Source organism: Mesocricetus auratus, unplaced genomic scaffold (genome assembly GCF_017639785.1).
Source record: "Mesocricetus auratus isolate SY011 unplaced genomic scaffold, BCM_Maur_2.0 Super-Scaffold_100010, whole genome shotgun sequence".
NCBI lineage: Eukaryota > Metazoa > Chordata > Mammalia > Rodentia > Cricetidae > Mesocricetus > Mesocricetus auratus.
The window spans coordinates 21,922,026-21,934,661 of record NW_024429194.1 but is presented as its reverse complement, the minus strand read 5'-3'; the positions used below and the strand labels follow the sequence as shown (position 1 = coordinate 21,934,661).

At 49.8% G+C, this 12,636-nt stretch overlaps 1 protein-coding gene across 4 annotated transcripts in view; it reads left to right on the top strand.

The window, feature by feature from the left end:
• Positions 1-17: 17 nt before the first annotated feature.
• The window catches only part of Mroh2a (maestro heat like repeat family member 2A), a 37,976-nt gene continuing 25,357 nt past the window's right edge, over positions 18-12,636 (top strand). For all 4 annotated transcript variants that reach the window (XM_021234167.2, XM_021234166.2, XM_021234165.2 and 1 more), the window contains exons 1-14: positions 18-183; positions 1,023-1,118; positions 1,198-1,379; positions 3,282-3,413; positions 3,571-3,733; positions 5,959-6,057; positions 6,825-6,976; positions 7,481-7,624; positions 8,657-8,749; positions 8,916-8,994; positions 9,096-9,209; positions 10,294-10,370; positions 11,623-11,742; positions 12,022-12,132. In XM_021234167.2, coding sequence (XP_021089826.2) covers positions 1,037-1,118; positions 1,198-1,379; positions 3,282-3,413; positions 3,571-3,733; positions 5,959-6,057; positions 6,825-6,976; positions 7,481-7,624; positions 8,657-8,749; positions 8,916-8,994; positions 9,096-9,209; positions 10,294-10,370; positions 11,623-11,742; positions 12,022-12,132 — 1,548 coding nt within the window. In that variant the 5' untranslated portion in view covers positions 18-183; positions 1,023-1,036. The remainder of the gene's footprint in view (positions 184-1,022; positions 1,119-1,197; positions 1,380-3,281; positions 3,414-3,570; positions 3,734-5,958; positions 6,058-6,824; positions 6,977-7,480; positions 7,625-8,656; positions 8,750-8,915; positions 8,995-9,095; positions 9,210-10,293; positions 10,371-11,622; positions 11,743-12,021; positions 12,133-12,636) is intronic.

The following is a 12,636-nucleotide window of genomic DNA, read 5'->3' as shown; positions in this document are numbered from 1 at the left end:
CTGTCCTGCCAGGAGTCCTGTTCCTCATGAGGATTACCATGGAGGAGCCTGATGCTCTGCGGTGGACAGCGAGTCCTGCCACTGGTCATATTTTCATTGGTGCATATTAACAAGCGGAGAGTTTCCTCAGTCAACTTTTTTGTTCTACCCAGAAGAGGACTTCAAGACAAGACCAGTATTTAGGTCCTGGGAATCGTTTAAAGAGCTATTCTGGGTTGAAGGTTGAGGAACTGGAGCTGGAGGAGGAAGGATCTGGGAGCTTTAGTCCTCCATGTGGACATCAGTGGTGGCTTGTCACTCGTTTAATTGTGGTTGTTGAACAGCCCTTGAAGTTAGTGGACAGACTGAGTTCTGTGCTCCCAAATTTTTAATATCTAGAGAAGAGGAAGGGCCTCTTCTTTTTCAAGCATATTAATCTATTGCTGTGTGACAAAGTGTAACTACCTTAATGGATTAAAAGAGTATCTTAGTTTCCATGTGGGCAGGAATCTGGGTGTAGCTTGTCTGGGTTCACTGCTCATGATCTTAGAGGTTGCAGCCAAGTTGTTGGCAGGGCTACTTCCCTTTCTGGAGTGTAAGGGCCTCTTCCTAGTGCGTGGGATTGTTGGCAGAATTCAGTTCCTATAGTTATTTGTAGGACTGGTAACCCCAGTTTCATACCACATGGTCCCTCCATAGGCAGCATGCATCATAGCTCTTTGCTTTCAACAATGACAGAAAGTCTTTTTCTAGTCTTAGAAGAGTCCCATGTGAATAATGTGATCCTGGAGGTCACAACAGCTACATTGCTTTTTGTCAACAACTCAACCAATTCAAGGGAGGGGCTTCCTACGAGCATTGCATCTAATGTAGCCCAGTCAAGATGGGACATCCTATTCCCTTTGTCTTATCCTACTGGTTCAAATGGAGCCACAGGTGCTCCCACACTGGAGGGAGAATTTCCAAAAGCCTGTGAACTCCTGGGAGGTCATCTAAGGGAGTACTGCCATGCTGAGTATTTACTTATTTCATCCATCCTAAAGGAGCTCAAGGAGACATGGAAGAAGCAGCCACTGAGTTGAATGAAGACAGTGTGGAGGAGACAGAGCATCCCGAACCTCTAGAACCAGTTGATGATGGTAAGGAAGTCAACCACATTACCATAGCACTGGTTCCTCTTGGCCACTCATTGTCACACCTACATCATCTTTGTATCAGGTACATTCTTCCAAGTCACCAACCTCCTGAACATCATGGACAGTGAATCAACAAAGACAGACACCACGGGGTCAGGCTTGGACATGCGGAAGACCTTGGCCTCAGTGATAATCACAGAGAAGGCTACCACGGATCCCTGTGTGGTCATGAATGCTCTCATCCGCTGCCTGCAGGTGCCAGAGGTAAGGACACCCTCCCCTCCACACCTCTTCTTAGACCAGACACCTTTAGATGCCTGGGAATCCACCTACCACTCAGCATACCTTTTCAACCACCATGGACACAGTGTTAGCGGTCAAGATGCAGATGTGAGTACCAAAAGAGGCAACTCTAGGAGATTTCATGTTTGGGAGGCATCTCTGTGCCTGGTGTGGCAGGATTTGGGAGTCACCTGGCTGGGGACACTGGTCTCTGAATTGGCTGCTGTTGCAATCTGCTCAGGTTGTCATGATAGAGGACCATGATTTGTGTGACTGAAGCACCAGAAATATATTTCCTCCCAGAAGGCCATAGCCAAGGTGCCCACAGATCAGAACTCTACTGAGGCTCTTCCTGGCCTGGTGACAGCTGCCTGACACCATCTTCATGCTTTTTTTCCTATGGAGAGAGACCAGGCATGAAACACCAGTTTCTCCAAACAGACATCAGTTCATTTGGATTAGAGCCCCACACTTCTGATCTCATTTAATCACAATTTCCTCCCAACCCCTCTCCAAAAGCCATCCATCTTAGAGGTGTCATATCAACATATAGATTTTGAGGGAATCCAAGTCAGTCTATAACAGATTTAGCTTTCTACCTCAAAAGGCATTCACATGGAGCTGGCACACTATCTCTAGGAGCTGGCTACTGTTGGGAGGGCAGGCTCTATAGCATTAGTAATCCCCAGATCTCAGAGCGTCAGAAAGCACAGGCAAGAAAACATGATTATTTACCAGCCTTTTCATGCTCTTTATGTATAAAGTGCAAATACATCACTTTATTTGCATATACATCATACCTTGGTTTTCAAAGGTTCACCGGCCAGGGACACTTAGGAAAATGTCTCAAAAGGCTACTTAAGGGACAATGACAATAATTATAAAGGCTGAAGACTTGGTCTAGAGTCATGAAGTACTTACTGAGCAGTTACTATGATCTCACCATTTCTCTGTGTTTGGAGTTTAATGCCTAGACTCAGGAAGCTGCATGTAAAATCACCTCATCCCTTAAGAGTGGCTTGTCATACCTGATTGAATATGAATCATCAGGCTGGCAAGACAGCTCAGTCAGTAAAGTGCTTGCCTTACAAACACAGAGGTCTAAGTTTAATCTTTAAAACCCACATTAACAAGTTGGGCACAGTGGTATACTTTTATAATCCCAGCAATCAGGAGGTAGAGACAGGAGGATCTCTGGGTCTGGTTGGAGGAGCCAGTCCAGCCCACATGGCAAGCTCCAGGCCAGTGAAGACACTGTCAGACAGACAGACAGACAGACAGACAGACAGACAGACAGAGTGAACAGAATTTGAGGAACAACACCTAAAGCTGTCCTCTGGTCTCCGTATGCTTGCACACACATATGCATATATGCACATATACTCTTCCCCTACATGCACACAATAGGGATCATTCTCATATTTAACTATCCAAACACGGTCTTCAGCACATAAGGCATCTTTCCAATCAGGTCACCTAATTTGGTGCTATCCACATAGAAGTTGCGGGAAAGAAAGATGTTTCCTGTCTTAGTCCTTAGCCAGGGAAAAGGGCAGGGTGAGCCTGCCTCTCGGGTTCTCAAGCTTGACAGCATTTTGTGTGTGAAAGACATTGTGTGCTGACCATATGACCCCTACCTAGCTGAATATTGACTGAGTTGAGAGAAATAATTTGCGAGTCCTAGGAACGAAGAGTGTTGGATGAGTGGGCAGAATTGGAAAGGACTGGAGATGGAGGAGTGGAGATCTGCAACATGATGGCTGGGGAATGGTGGCTACCTTTTCTAGGTGGACTGAAAAAGGGAGGAGAGGCAGGGAGTGGAGGTGGCTGGTGGTGCTAGGGAAAGGCTCTGCCCCTACTGCTGCCTGCCATGCTTGTTCCCAGATTTCTACCCAGCGCAAGGTGAACATCTACAACATCCTGCAGGAGATCATCCAGCAGGAAGGAGAGATGGAGGAGCATTGCATACAAAGGCTGGTGTCCATTGCCTCCAAGCAGATGAGAGACACCACAGAGGTAATGAGGCCTGGGTTCTGCCATGCCTTCCTTCTGCAGGCCCAGGAGCTGGACTGCAGCTAAGCCTGGCCCAAGCTGTCTCATGGGACTGATGCAGACTGAACCTAATGGACTGAACCTAGGAGGGTGGTAGTGGTGACTCTCTTATCCCCTGCAGATGGAGGGTTTTGAGACAGCTGAGGTGGCCAGTGAGACTCTGGTAGCCCTGTCCCGAAATCACTTCAGCTTGGTCATGTATGAACTGCAACATCATCTCAAGCCCCTCAACCTCACTGATGAGTTTGTCATTGTCACCTTGGCCAAGCTGGCCAACGGGAATGGTAAGGATCTGAGATCCCCACCCCAGTTCCTGGCTGGTTTGGGTTGGCCTAGGGTCCCTCTTGCTCTCTGCTTTTCAGTTTATCTCTGTTTCTGACCCTACCCCTTCTGTTTCTTTCTCTGTGATGGCCCTCCCTGCCTAATCCTCACCACTAAGATTCCATTTCTGTGTTTCTCATTCTCTTTTTCTTTGTTCTCTCTCTTTTCCTCTTCCCCTTTATCTCTCCACACACCCCCACGCTGTTTTCTGTCTCTCCACCTCTGTTTCTATTTATTTTCTCCTTCTTCTTTTCACCTATAAAAACATTCTGAGTGAGCTCTTGGCCCATATGTGCCTGTGGTGGATGCTGGGTCCCAGTCTTCAAAAGGGATCACAAGCAAGGAAACAAGAAAACGAACGTTTACGAGATGACCGCTATGAAGAAGACAGCCAAGTTGGCTGTCTGAGGCCAGCAGAGGGGAGGGCTCTAAGTAAGATAGCCGGTTGAGTCTGAAAGATGGGAGAAAGTCATGTGTGTGGAGAACACGATGGAGAGAACACTCCACTTGTTGAGAATACCATGTGCAAAGGTTATAGGGCAGGAAAGAACCTGGTTTCTCTGAAGAACCAAGTGGTGCCTGTGACTAGAGTTGCAGAGTGAGGATATAGGCATTAAGTGAGGGATACAGGCAGGCCCAGTATCCCTAGGCTTTATTAAAGGCATAGTAAGCTAGCAAAGGTTTCTAAGCTGCGGTTGGCTGATGGAATTCGAGTTCCGGGGAGACAACGGTGGCCACTGTGCAGATAGAAAAGGGATGGGAGGTACCCAGTGGGAGAGGGCGGTGCTTGGGCTGGGACATATTCACTAGATAGTGGACAGCAGCTAGTGGGACTTGCTGGTGCTCTGAATGGAGGAGCGAAGGTATCAGGCAGTGAGGTGTGGAAAATCACTCCCGAGACTGGAAATACAAGGAGTGAGTTTGTGTGTTTGAAAGAAGGATCTGGTTTTGATAGAGGACAACAGAGAAGTCAGGAGGAAATGGAATTTCTGTATGAAGAGGTCAGGTGTAAGATCTGACTGTGGCCTTGACTTGAAGGTGGGTTTCAAAGCCATTGTCACCCAGGGAATAAGAAGGACCCAGCCTGGAGAAGTCCAATGTAGCAGTGTCTTAGGAGGCCTCCCAAGAGCACCCCAGGGTGGTGTCAGAGGCCTGGGAGAAGGGCAGTACAGATGCTCCTCAATTTACAATGGGACTACATTCAAATGGACCCATGGAAAAATGAAAATATGCTTAATTACGATGCACTGAGCCCATTTGATGCGCTAACATCCTGGCTTAGCCACACAGTGGACTGAGCTTAGTCTTTCTCTAATGGTGTAGGCTGCTTAAGGCTGTGAAAGAGGGGTGAATGCATCATGTCAGTATAGGAAAAGGTCCAACCTCAAAGGGGGAAGCAGGGCCCTTGGCATCACAGTGAAGTCAAACCACTGTAAACCAGAGCCACCTGTAGTGCAGAGAAGACCAAGGTAGCACATGTCCAATTCCTTAGAGGGGACAGTTGGAGGAGGGGGACCATGGCCTGGGATCTGGGGATGGAAGCCTGGTTGGGAGCTGAGGAGAAAAGGAGGTAGCAACCAGATGTTCCAGGGGCACAGGAGGGCCTAGGCTTACAGATACTGACACTAAAAGACCTGGAAGTGGGACTCAGCTTGGGCGGTGAGTGGGGAACTTGTTAGTTTTTAGAAGCACAGTTTTACTTTAGAATCTGAGCAAGTGCGGAAGAGTGAAGAGGCCAACTTTGGAGGGAGGAATGGTCTAGATTCTGGGCTCCACCTTGGGCTTCTCTCCATGTCTGTGAGTCCTGTCTGCTGTATTTCTCTGTGAGTCCCCATAACATCTGCCATCATCCATCCAAGACAGAGAACACTGGGTCTTCAAAGTGGGCATATGCCCATGAGACAGACCTATGCCCTGTCTAGGACCCTGGCTTTCTCTCTGCATCTGCCTTCCCCTGACCCAAGGCTCTCTGTCCCCCTTCTCTGTCCCTCCACTCTGTGCCCCTCCTTTCATGCCTTTCCCCTTCTCGTTTTCAATCAATGATGGGCCTCGGCCTATTTCCTGTCATCTCAGCCATGGCAAAGGGCTTCCCAGTAGGTTCTCGAATCTACAGGTAGTTGGTGACAGGCTCACCCTCTCTGCCTTCTCCCTTCTCACCTTTTCCCCATGGTCTCTCAATGTTCTACAGTGTTTGAGTTCATGCCGTACATGGGCATTACCTTGGCTACCATATTCACGATGTTGAGACTTGCCAATGAAGCCAAGATGCGCCAGGTGATCTGTAGTGGTGCGTGTCCCCTTTGGGCCTGTGGCTCAAACTTTAACAGGGTACCAGAGGGGGAAGGGGATGCAGAATGGGAAGAGGGCTTGTTGAATGAGAGGTGTGCTGGTTTTCACCCCAGCAGTTGCTCAGTCTCTTACATTGTTTGGGTCACACCCTAGTTAGGGTTTCTGTTGCTGTGATGGTCACAGGCTACTTGGGAAGGAAAGGGTTTCTTTCACCTTACACCTTGCTGTCCGCTGTGAAGGGAAGTCAGGGCAGGAACATGAAGGCAGAAACTAGAGGCCATGGAGGAAGTCTGCTTATTGGCTTGTTCCCCATGAATTGCTCAGTCTGCTTTCTTATACAAGTCAGGACCACCTGGCCCAGGTGACAGAGAAGGGAACAGCAGGGAGTATATTCCCTGTTGGGCTTGACTCATCAAAATCTTTGGGGGCTATTGCCTCTGATTATCTGGCCCTGTGATTTTGATACTTGACACTAGTTTGGGCCAAAACCTCCTGATGCCTAAGAAAAAGAAGGTCTGGTGTGTTTGCTGTTACCCATATTGGAATCACGAGGTTGTGGCCCCACACTGACTCTGCAGCCCCAAGAGGAAGGGCTTACACATAGCTGTGTGCGCAATGTTCACTTAGACATACAGAATGGGAGGGGCTATACAGGGCTAGCAGAGCAGAGAGGAGGGGACTAAGTAACCCAAAGAAAGTGTACAAGGAAGGAGTGACTCCAACTCTGACCCCTCTGGTTTCACCTGCCTGTCCTGCTGCTGGCAGCCATGGAGACGTTCTGTGAGACAGTGCAGTTCTACCTGAGGCACCTAGAGGACAGCCTGTACCCCGTGATGACCGAGGACCAGTTTGCTGTGAAACTCTTCCCAATGTACCGATACTTTGTGACAGTGTGGCTTCGTCACCAGGACCTCGAGGTGAGACTTGCTGTGCTCAGAGGCATTCCCTGGGTTACATTCCCCACAAGGTGCTGCTGCAGGATTTCTGGGTTTGACCTCCTCCCTGGAGCCTCAGAGGCACTGGGACTCTGTGGATGTCAGATGGTGTGGACCCTGGAGGCTTTCTCTAAGGGTTAGACCTTTGCAGCAGACCACAGAGAACTTTTGGACGAGGTCTTGAGACTTGAGGGCACTTGCTCCATGCCAGGAGATCTTTGGATGTCTTGTCTATGAACATAGTGTTCATTCCAACTCTATGAGGCGGGGCCACTTACAAACAAAGAAACTGAGGCACAGAAATGTTTAGCACCTGTCCAAGGTCACTTGGCTTACGAGTGGGACACACATCTAATAGTCTGGCCCCACTTCACTAACCACTGTGGGGCTTTAGGATGAGGCCTGGACACTGTATGATGCTGGAGAATGTTTGGGTGGCTAAGACCCTGGCCTTGCTGTGGCTTTGGGACCTCACTTTCTAAGCAGGTGAAGCTGGGGGTCATCAAGTCTCTAAGGCCCATGCTGAGCCTTCTCCTGCCCAACGATGACCTGCGGGAACAGGTGTATGACTATATCCCCCTGCTGCTGGCCGAGTTCCAGGGTGGCCTGGAGGCCCTCTTCATCACACAGGTGAGGACCAGACCCAAGAAACCCTATCTTCAAGGGTCACATGGTGCCAGCAGGACCAACGTCTGTGCTCTGCATCCCACTGGGGAACCTGACACTATCGAAAATAAGCTGTCATTCCAGGTAGACGGATCTCAAAGGGTCCAGGAGGCCATGGAGGGAGGCATGGCTTTCCTTTAGATTTTTAGGATTACTGTAACTAAAAACCTTGGACCATTTAGATCCTTAAGCAGTTATACCCAAAGGGACTTTATTTCTAGGTAAAAGGACACAGCCTAGAGCTCCAGGTGGAATGGGACTTGGAGCTTCCATACTGATGTAATTTACAAAAAGTGACCCAAGAGAAAGAAAAGATGCCATGCATCAGGGTTCAAGCAGAGGGGTTTTTTTTTAATTAGAGAAAGGGATCATAAAAAGAGGAAGGGGGGAGACCAGCCTCCAGGGACAGGAACAGCAAGAGAGAGGAAAGAGGGGCAGACAGAGCATGGGAAGTGGGCAGGGCCCTTTTAAAGGAGAACATAGTGATTGTGCACAGGCGGTGCTCTCTTAGTGGCTACAGCTGAGGGCGTATCCTGTCAGAACCCCAAGGACAGGCCAGCACAGATGTTACAGGTTCTAAGTGGAGGCCTGGGCTGGGCTCATGCACACTGAAATGGACCAAATAGGCCTTTACCGTGAATGCAAGAAGCAGAAATGGACAGGACAGATCTAGGGAGATACCTCTATATATCACTGTGGAGGAAGAATAGACTTAGATTCATGCCCTCCCCCCACCAGTGAACAAGAGAGGTAGAAAGAGCCTTGAATGCCTTCTCAATGGCCCAGAGTGCACTTTCAAAGTTCACTGGGCACAGGAGTCATCCCAGACTAGTGGGAATGTAGGGCTGGTCCAGTCCATCTGCTAGAAACTGAATCTCTACATGCAGTACATCTGGAATGGGGTTGTGGTGGGCCTGGAGAACCTGTACCATAACTCAAGTGATCTGCTGAATAGCAAGCAACCAGAATGCAGCCTTCTCCCCATCCCCTTTGCAGGTCTTGAGGCAGATTCTAGAAGCATCCGTCACCACCAACACCCCCATCCCTCCGATGCTGCTACACCCCATTTTCACAGAGCTACATGTCCAGGTGAGGCCAGTGAGGGCATCCTCCAAAGCAGTCAGCAGGAAACTGCCTTGGGATGTGGTTTGCCCCTCCCCTCTGCATCCTGCCGGCATGCAACCATATAGGGCTGGACTGCCCACGTGGCCAGTGCCCTGCCAGCTCCCAATCTGCCCTGCGCACTGCCCCCTAGGTGTGCACCAAGACCCCGGCTCAGCAGCAGTTCAGCAGTCAGAACCTGATGGAGATCGTGCACTGTTTCGTAGCCCTGGGTGAGGTCTGCAGGGACCTGGGGAGGCCCAGCCCCTTGCTGAGTGCAGCAATTGAGGCAGAGCCTGTCAGCCCTGACTGACCTGTTCCTTCTGCCCTGCAGCCCGCTCCTACCCCAAGGAACTGATGAAGTTCTTCTTCAGCCAGGTGGAGATGAGCAAGGAGGCCATCCGTGTGGGGACCCTGGCCCTGATCAGGGCGGTGGTGAGCGCGGATGGTGAGCCAGCTGGAGTAGACAGGCACTGTGGGCAGAGTGTAGGGGAAGAGGTAGTGGCTCCCGACCTATTTCTGTAGTTACTACTGGCTGGGCCAAGTCTCTTGATTGCTTTGTATTTTTCAACCTTAAACTTAACCGGCACTGTGACCCTTCCATACCTCTGCCCTATGAACTTGATTTTCACAGTTAGCCCGAATCCTGCTGCTGACCTCCAACTCTGTCGGAGGCTGGTTGTAGGGTTAGCCTCAACCTTACAGTTATAACCCCAAGTCCACAGACTTAACGTTTACCCTCAACACCCTCTTCTGACCTTGTGCAGACATTCATTCAGGCAAAATGCTCACACACATAAAATAAAATAACCAAATTAACCATTATTACACAAATTGTTTGGGGGCTGGATTTAGCCCCTGAGCTGTTCTTTGCTTGTTACTAGGTAGAAACCAGCTCCTCACACTTCATTGACGGGTTCCAATTGCTAAACAATTCTGGGTGCTTAGCTGAATAGGGACCGAACCTTGGTTTAACAGTTTTTGACAATTGTCTCAAACGATAGTTGCCCAAAGATAATTGGGCCAAGATACTGCACTAAAGCAAAACATTAGAGTGTCCTAGGCAAGGCTGGGTCGAGGCCTCTGTGGTTAAGGAGCTAGTCATCCAAGCATGACTACCTGTGTTCAGATTCCCAACACTCCTGGAAAGAGCTGACTGTAACAGCTTATATCTATAACCCATGCTAGGATGGGGGGTCAGAAGCAAGTGGATTCCCCAGAACTCATTGGTCAGCCAGCTTAGCTGAGCTGAACTCAAAGTTCATTGAGAGATCCTGTCCCCAAAACAAGGTGGAGAATGGTAGGGAAGACATAGAGCATGGACCTCTGACCTGCACCTGTGTGGACATGGGTTCACATGAATGTGGTCCTGGGAAAAGAAGGCTGTGCTCAGGGAGAGCCTGGCAGTGAAGGTCCTAAGGGAGTGACACTGAGCCTGTGGTCTGTGAGAGGGAACTGAATGTGACGTGTAGGGGCAAGCCACCTGATGTCCTCCTGAGCCGTAGTTCCCCAGGCTGGCCTTTCTCTTTCAGAGCCCAAAATGAACATCAAGACCATCTACCTGGCCATCCGGGTTGTCAAGAACACTCTTTCTGACACTAGGTCCAAGGTAATAGGGAGGCGACCCCGTCCTGGTAGCTAGGGCTGAGGGGTGGAGGCCTCAGATGGAGTAGTCTGGAGTGGGGACAAGGTCTTATCTAGGACCAGGGATTTTCAAAGCAGTGTGGCTGGACACTGCCTGCAGGGAGCAATGGTCACTGGACATACAGGTTTGTCTACTAGTCTTTACTGCTTGTGACAAAAGTAACTGGGGGACATGCTTCCCAACACACCCTCAGCTAGCCAAATGTCACGGTCCCGGGCTGCAGGGCAACCTCGGCTAGCTTGGAACGTTGCTCTGGCAGGGAAAACAGTGCCAGGGAGGAGATGGTCACAGAGGCTCTAAGGAACATGGGGCAGGACATGCGTGTTGGGACTAGATTCAAACAGAGCTGTCTTCTTTTCTAAAAGTTTATTTATTTTCTTATCTTACATACCAACCAGAGTTTCCCCTCCTAGCCATCCTTCTGCTACCCCCTGTGTCCCCCAAACCCACCCTCCATCTACCGCTCCAAACTCTCCTATGGGGAGTCAGCAAAGCCTGGTACATTAAGTTGAGGCAGGACCAAACCCCTTCCTCCACATCAAGGCTGAGCAAGGTATCCCACCACAGGAAATGGACTCTGGAAGCCAGCTCACGCACCAGGGATGGATCCCAGTCCCACGGCCACAGGTCCTCTAAGCAGACAAAGCCACATAGCTGTTGCCCACATGCACACAGGGCCCATGCAGGCTCCACGACTGTCAGTCTAGAGTCTGTGAGTTCCTGCAGGCTTGGTTCAGCTGTCTCTATAGACTTCTCTTCGACTGAACTCCCAGAGCTCAGCCTGGTGTTTGACTGTGGATCTCTGCATCTGCTTCTGTCAGTTTTTGGATGAAGTCAGAGCTGCCTTCAAAATCTGGAAGCCACATAGACTTGAGGAAAACTACTAGTTTTGTGCCCCACCCCCACCACAGCGTGCTTTACTGTGTACCTGAGGGAGACCAGAGGGGAAAATGGGTTTCCCAGACAATGCTGCTAAGACTAAGAATGGGATGAAAATGTCTATGAAGGGCCCAACTGAGACACTCATGAGTGAACTGTAAAATTTCAACACGAGGAACGGGGTGATGGCCAGGGTGGCTAGGAGCTAGGTATTTCCTGAAATGCCTCCCAGCCAAGAGCACCCCAGTTCCCAGGGGTCTGTGTCACAAGATTATTAGATGCAGACCTCCACACTGAAGCCTGTCTCTCTCCAGCTGTCCCCACCCTGTCCCTGCAGGTTCGGATGGCAATTCTACGAATCATTGGCCAGCTGGTTCTGTCAGGCTTCCAGGAAAAGATCAAAGGCTGGGGTCTGAAATATGTGTCTGTCCAGCTCACCTTATCTACCTACAAGCTGGTGAGTGACCTCCAACACTCACCCCATGGGACAGCTGCACTTCAGAAATGGATTACTAAGTGTTGGGCAAGGAAATCCTCACTGAGTACCTGTTTCTACCTGTGGAGGCTCATAGTATCCACCAGACTTGCACAGTCTCCCAGGCATGAGGCCCAGGCATAGCCCTTAACATCCTAGGATCCCCTGTCTGGGCAGGGAGTCCCCTGGGGAGCAAAGTTTACTACCTCTGAGACCATGGCCAGCCCCAGCCTGCAGGAATGTCTTGGTTCTGTCTTCCAGACAAACCGCCGGGAATGCTTTTATCAGAGGGACTTGGAAGAGAAGATGGTCCACAAAGTAACCATGGATACTGTGAAGATCATAACTTCTTCTATCAGTGGCATGACCAATGTGAGTTCATTCCCCACCCAGTGGCTACTGTAGCCATGATGACTGCTCCTGGCTCCATCTTGAAGGCTGGTAGAGAAACCTAGCTATTCTCCACCTCTGAACCCCCAGTGGCTAGAGCAGTGGCTGGCACCCAGTAGGTCTCAACATGTAGCACTTGCCTTTTTGCCTGAAGTGTGTCCATTATTTTAAAGTTCCTCTGCTGGCACTCTGCAGTTCAGTAAGTTCAGCAAGAAAGACTCGGTATGGCCTCAGGGTTACAGGAAAAATAAGTGTACCAGATTTTAATTACAATAGATGAGACACAGCAACAAGATGTGAAGAAAAACTGTACCAGCATCAAGAAAGGAACCAATGACTGTCCATGAAGCAAAGCCATAGGTGGGATACTTCCTATGTCATGGCAACCGGAGATGTGAGCTAGAGGCTGCAAGCTGGAGGGCATGAGGTAGAGGCTATAAACAGAAGGCTGCACCCGGAGGCTACAACCTGGAGGGTGTGAGCTGG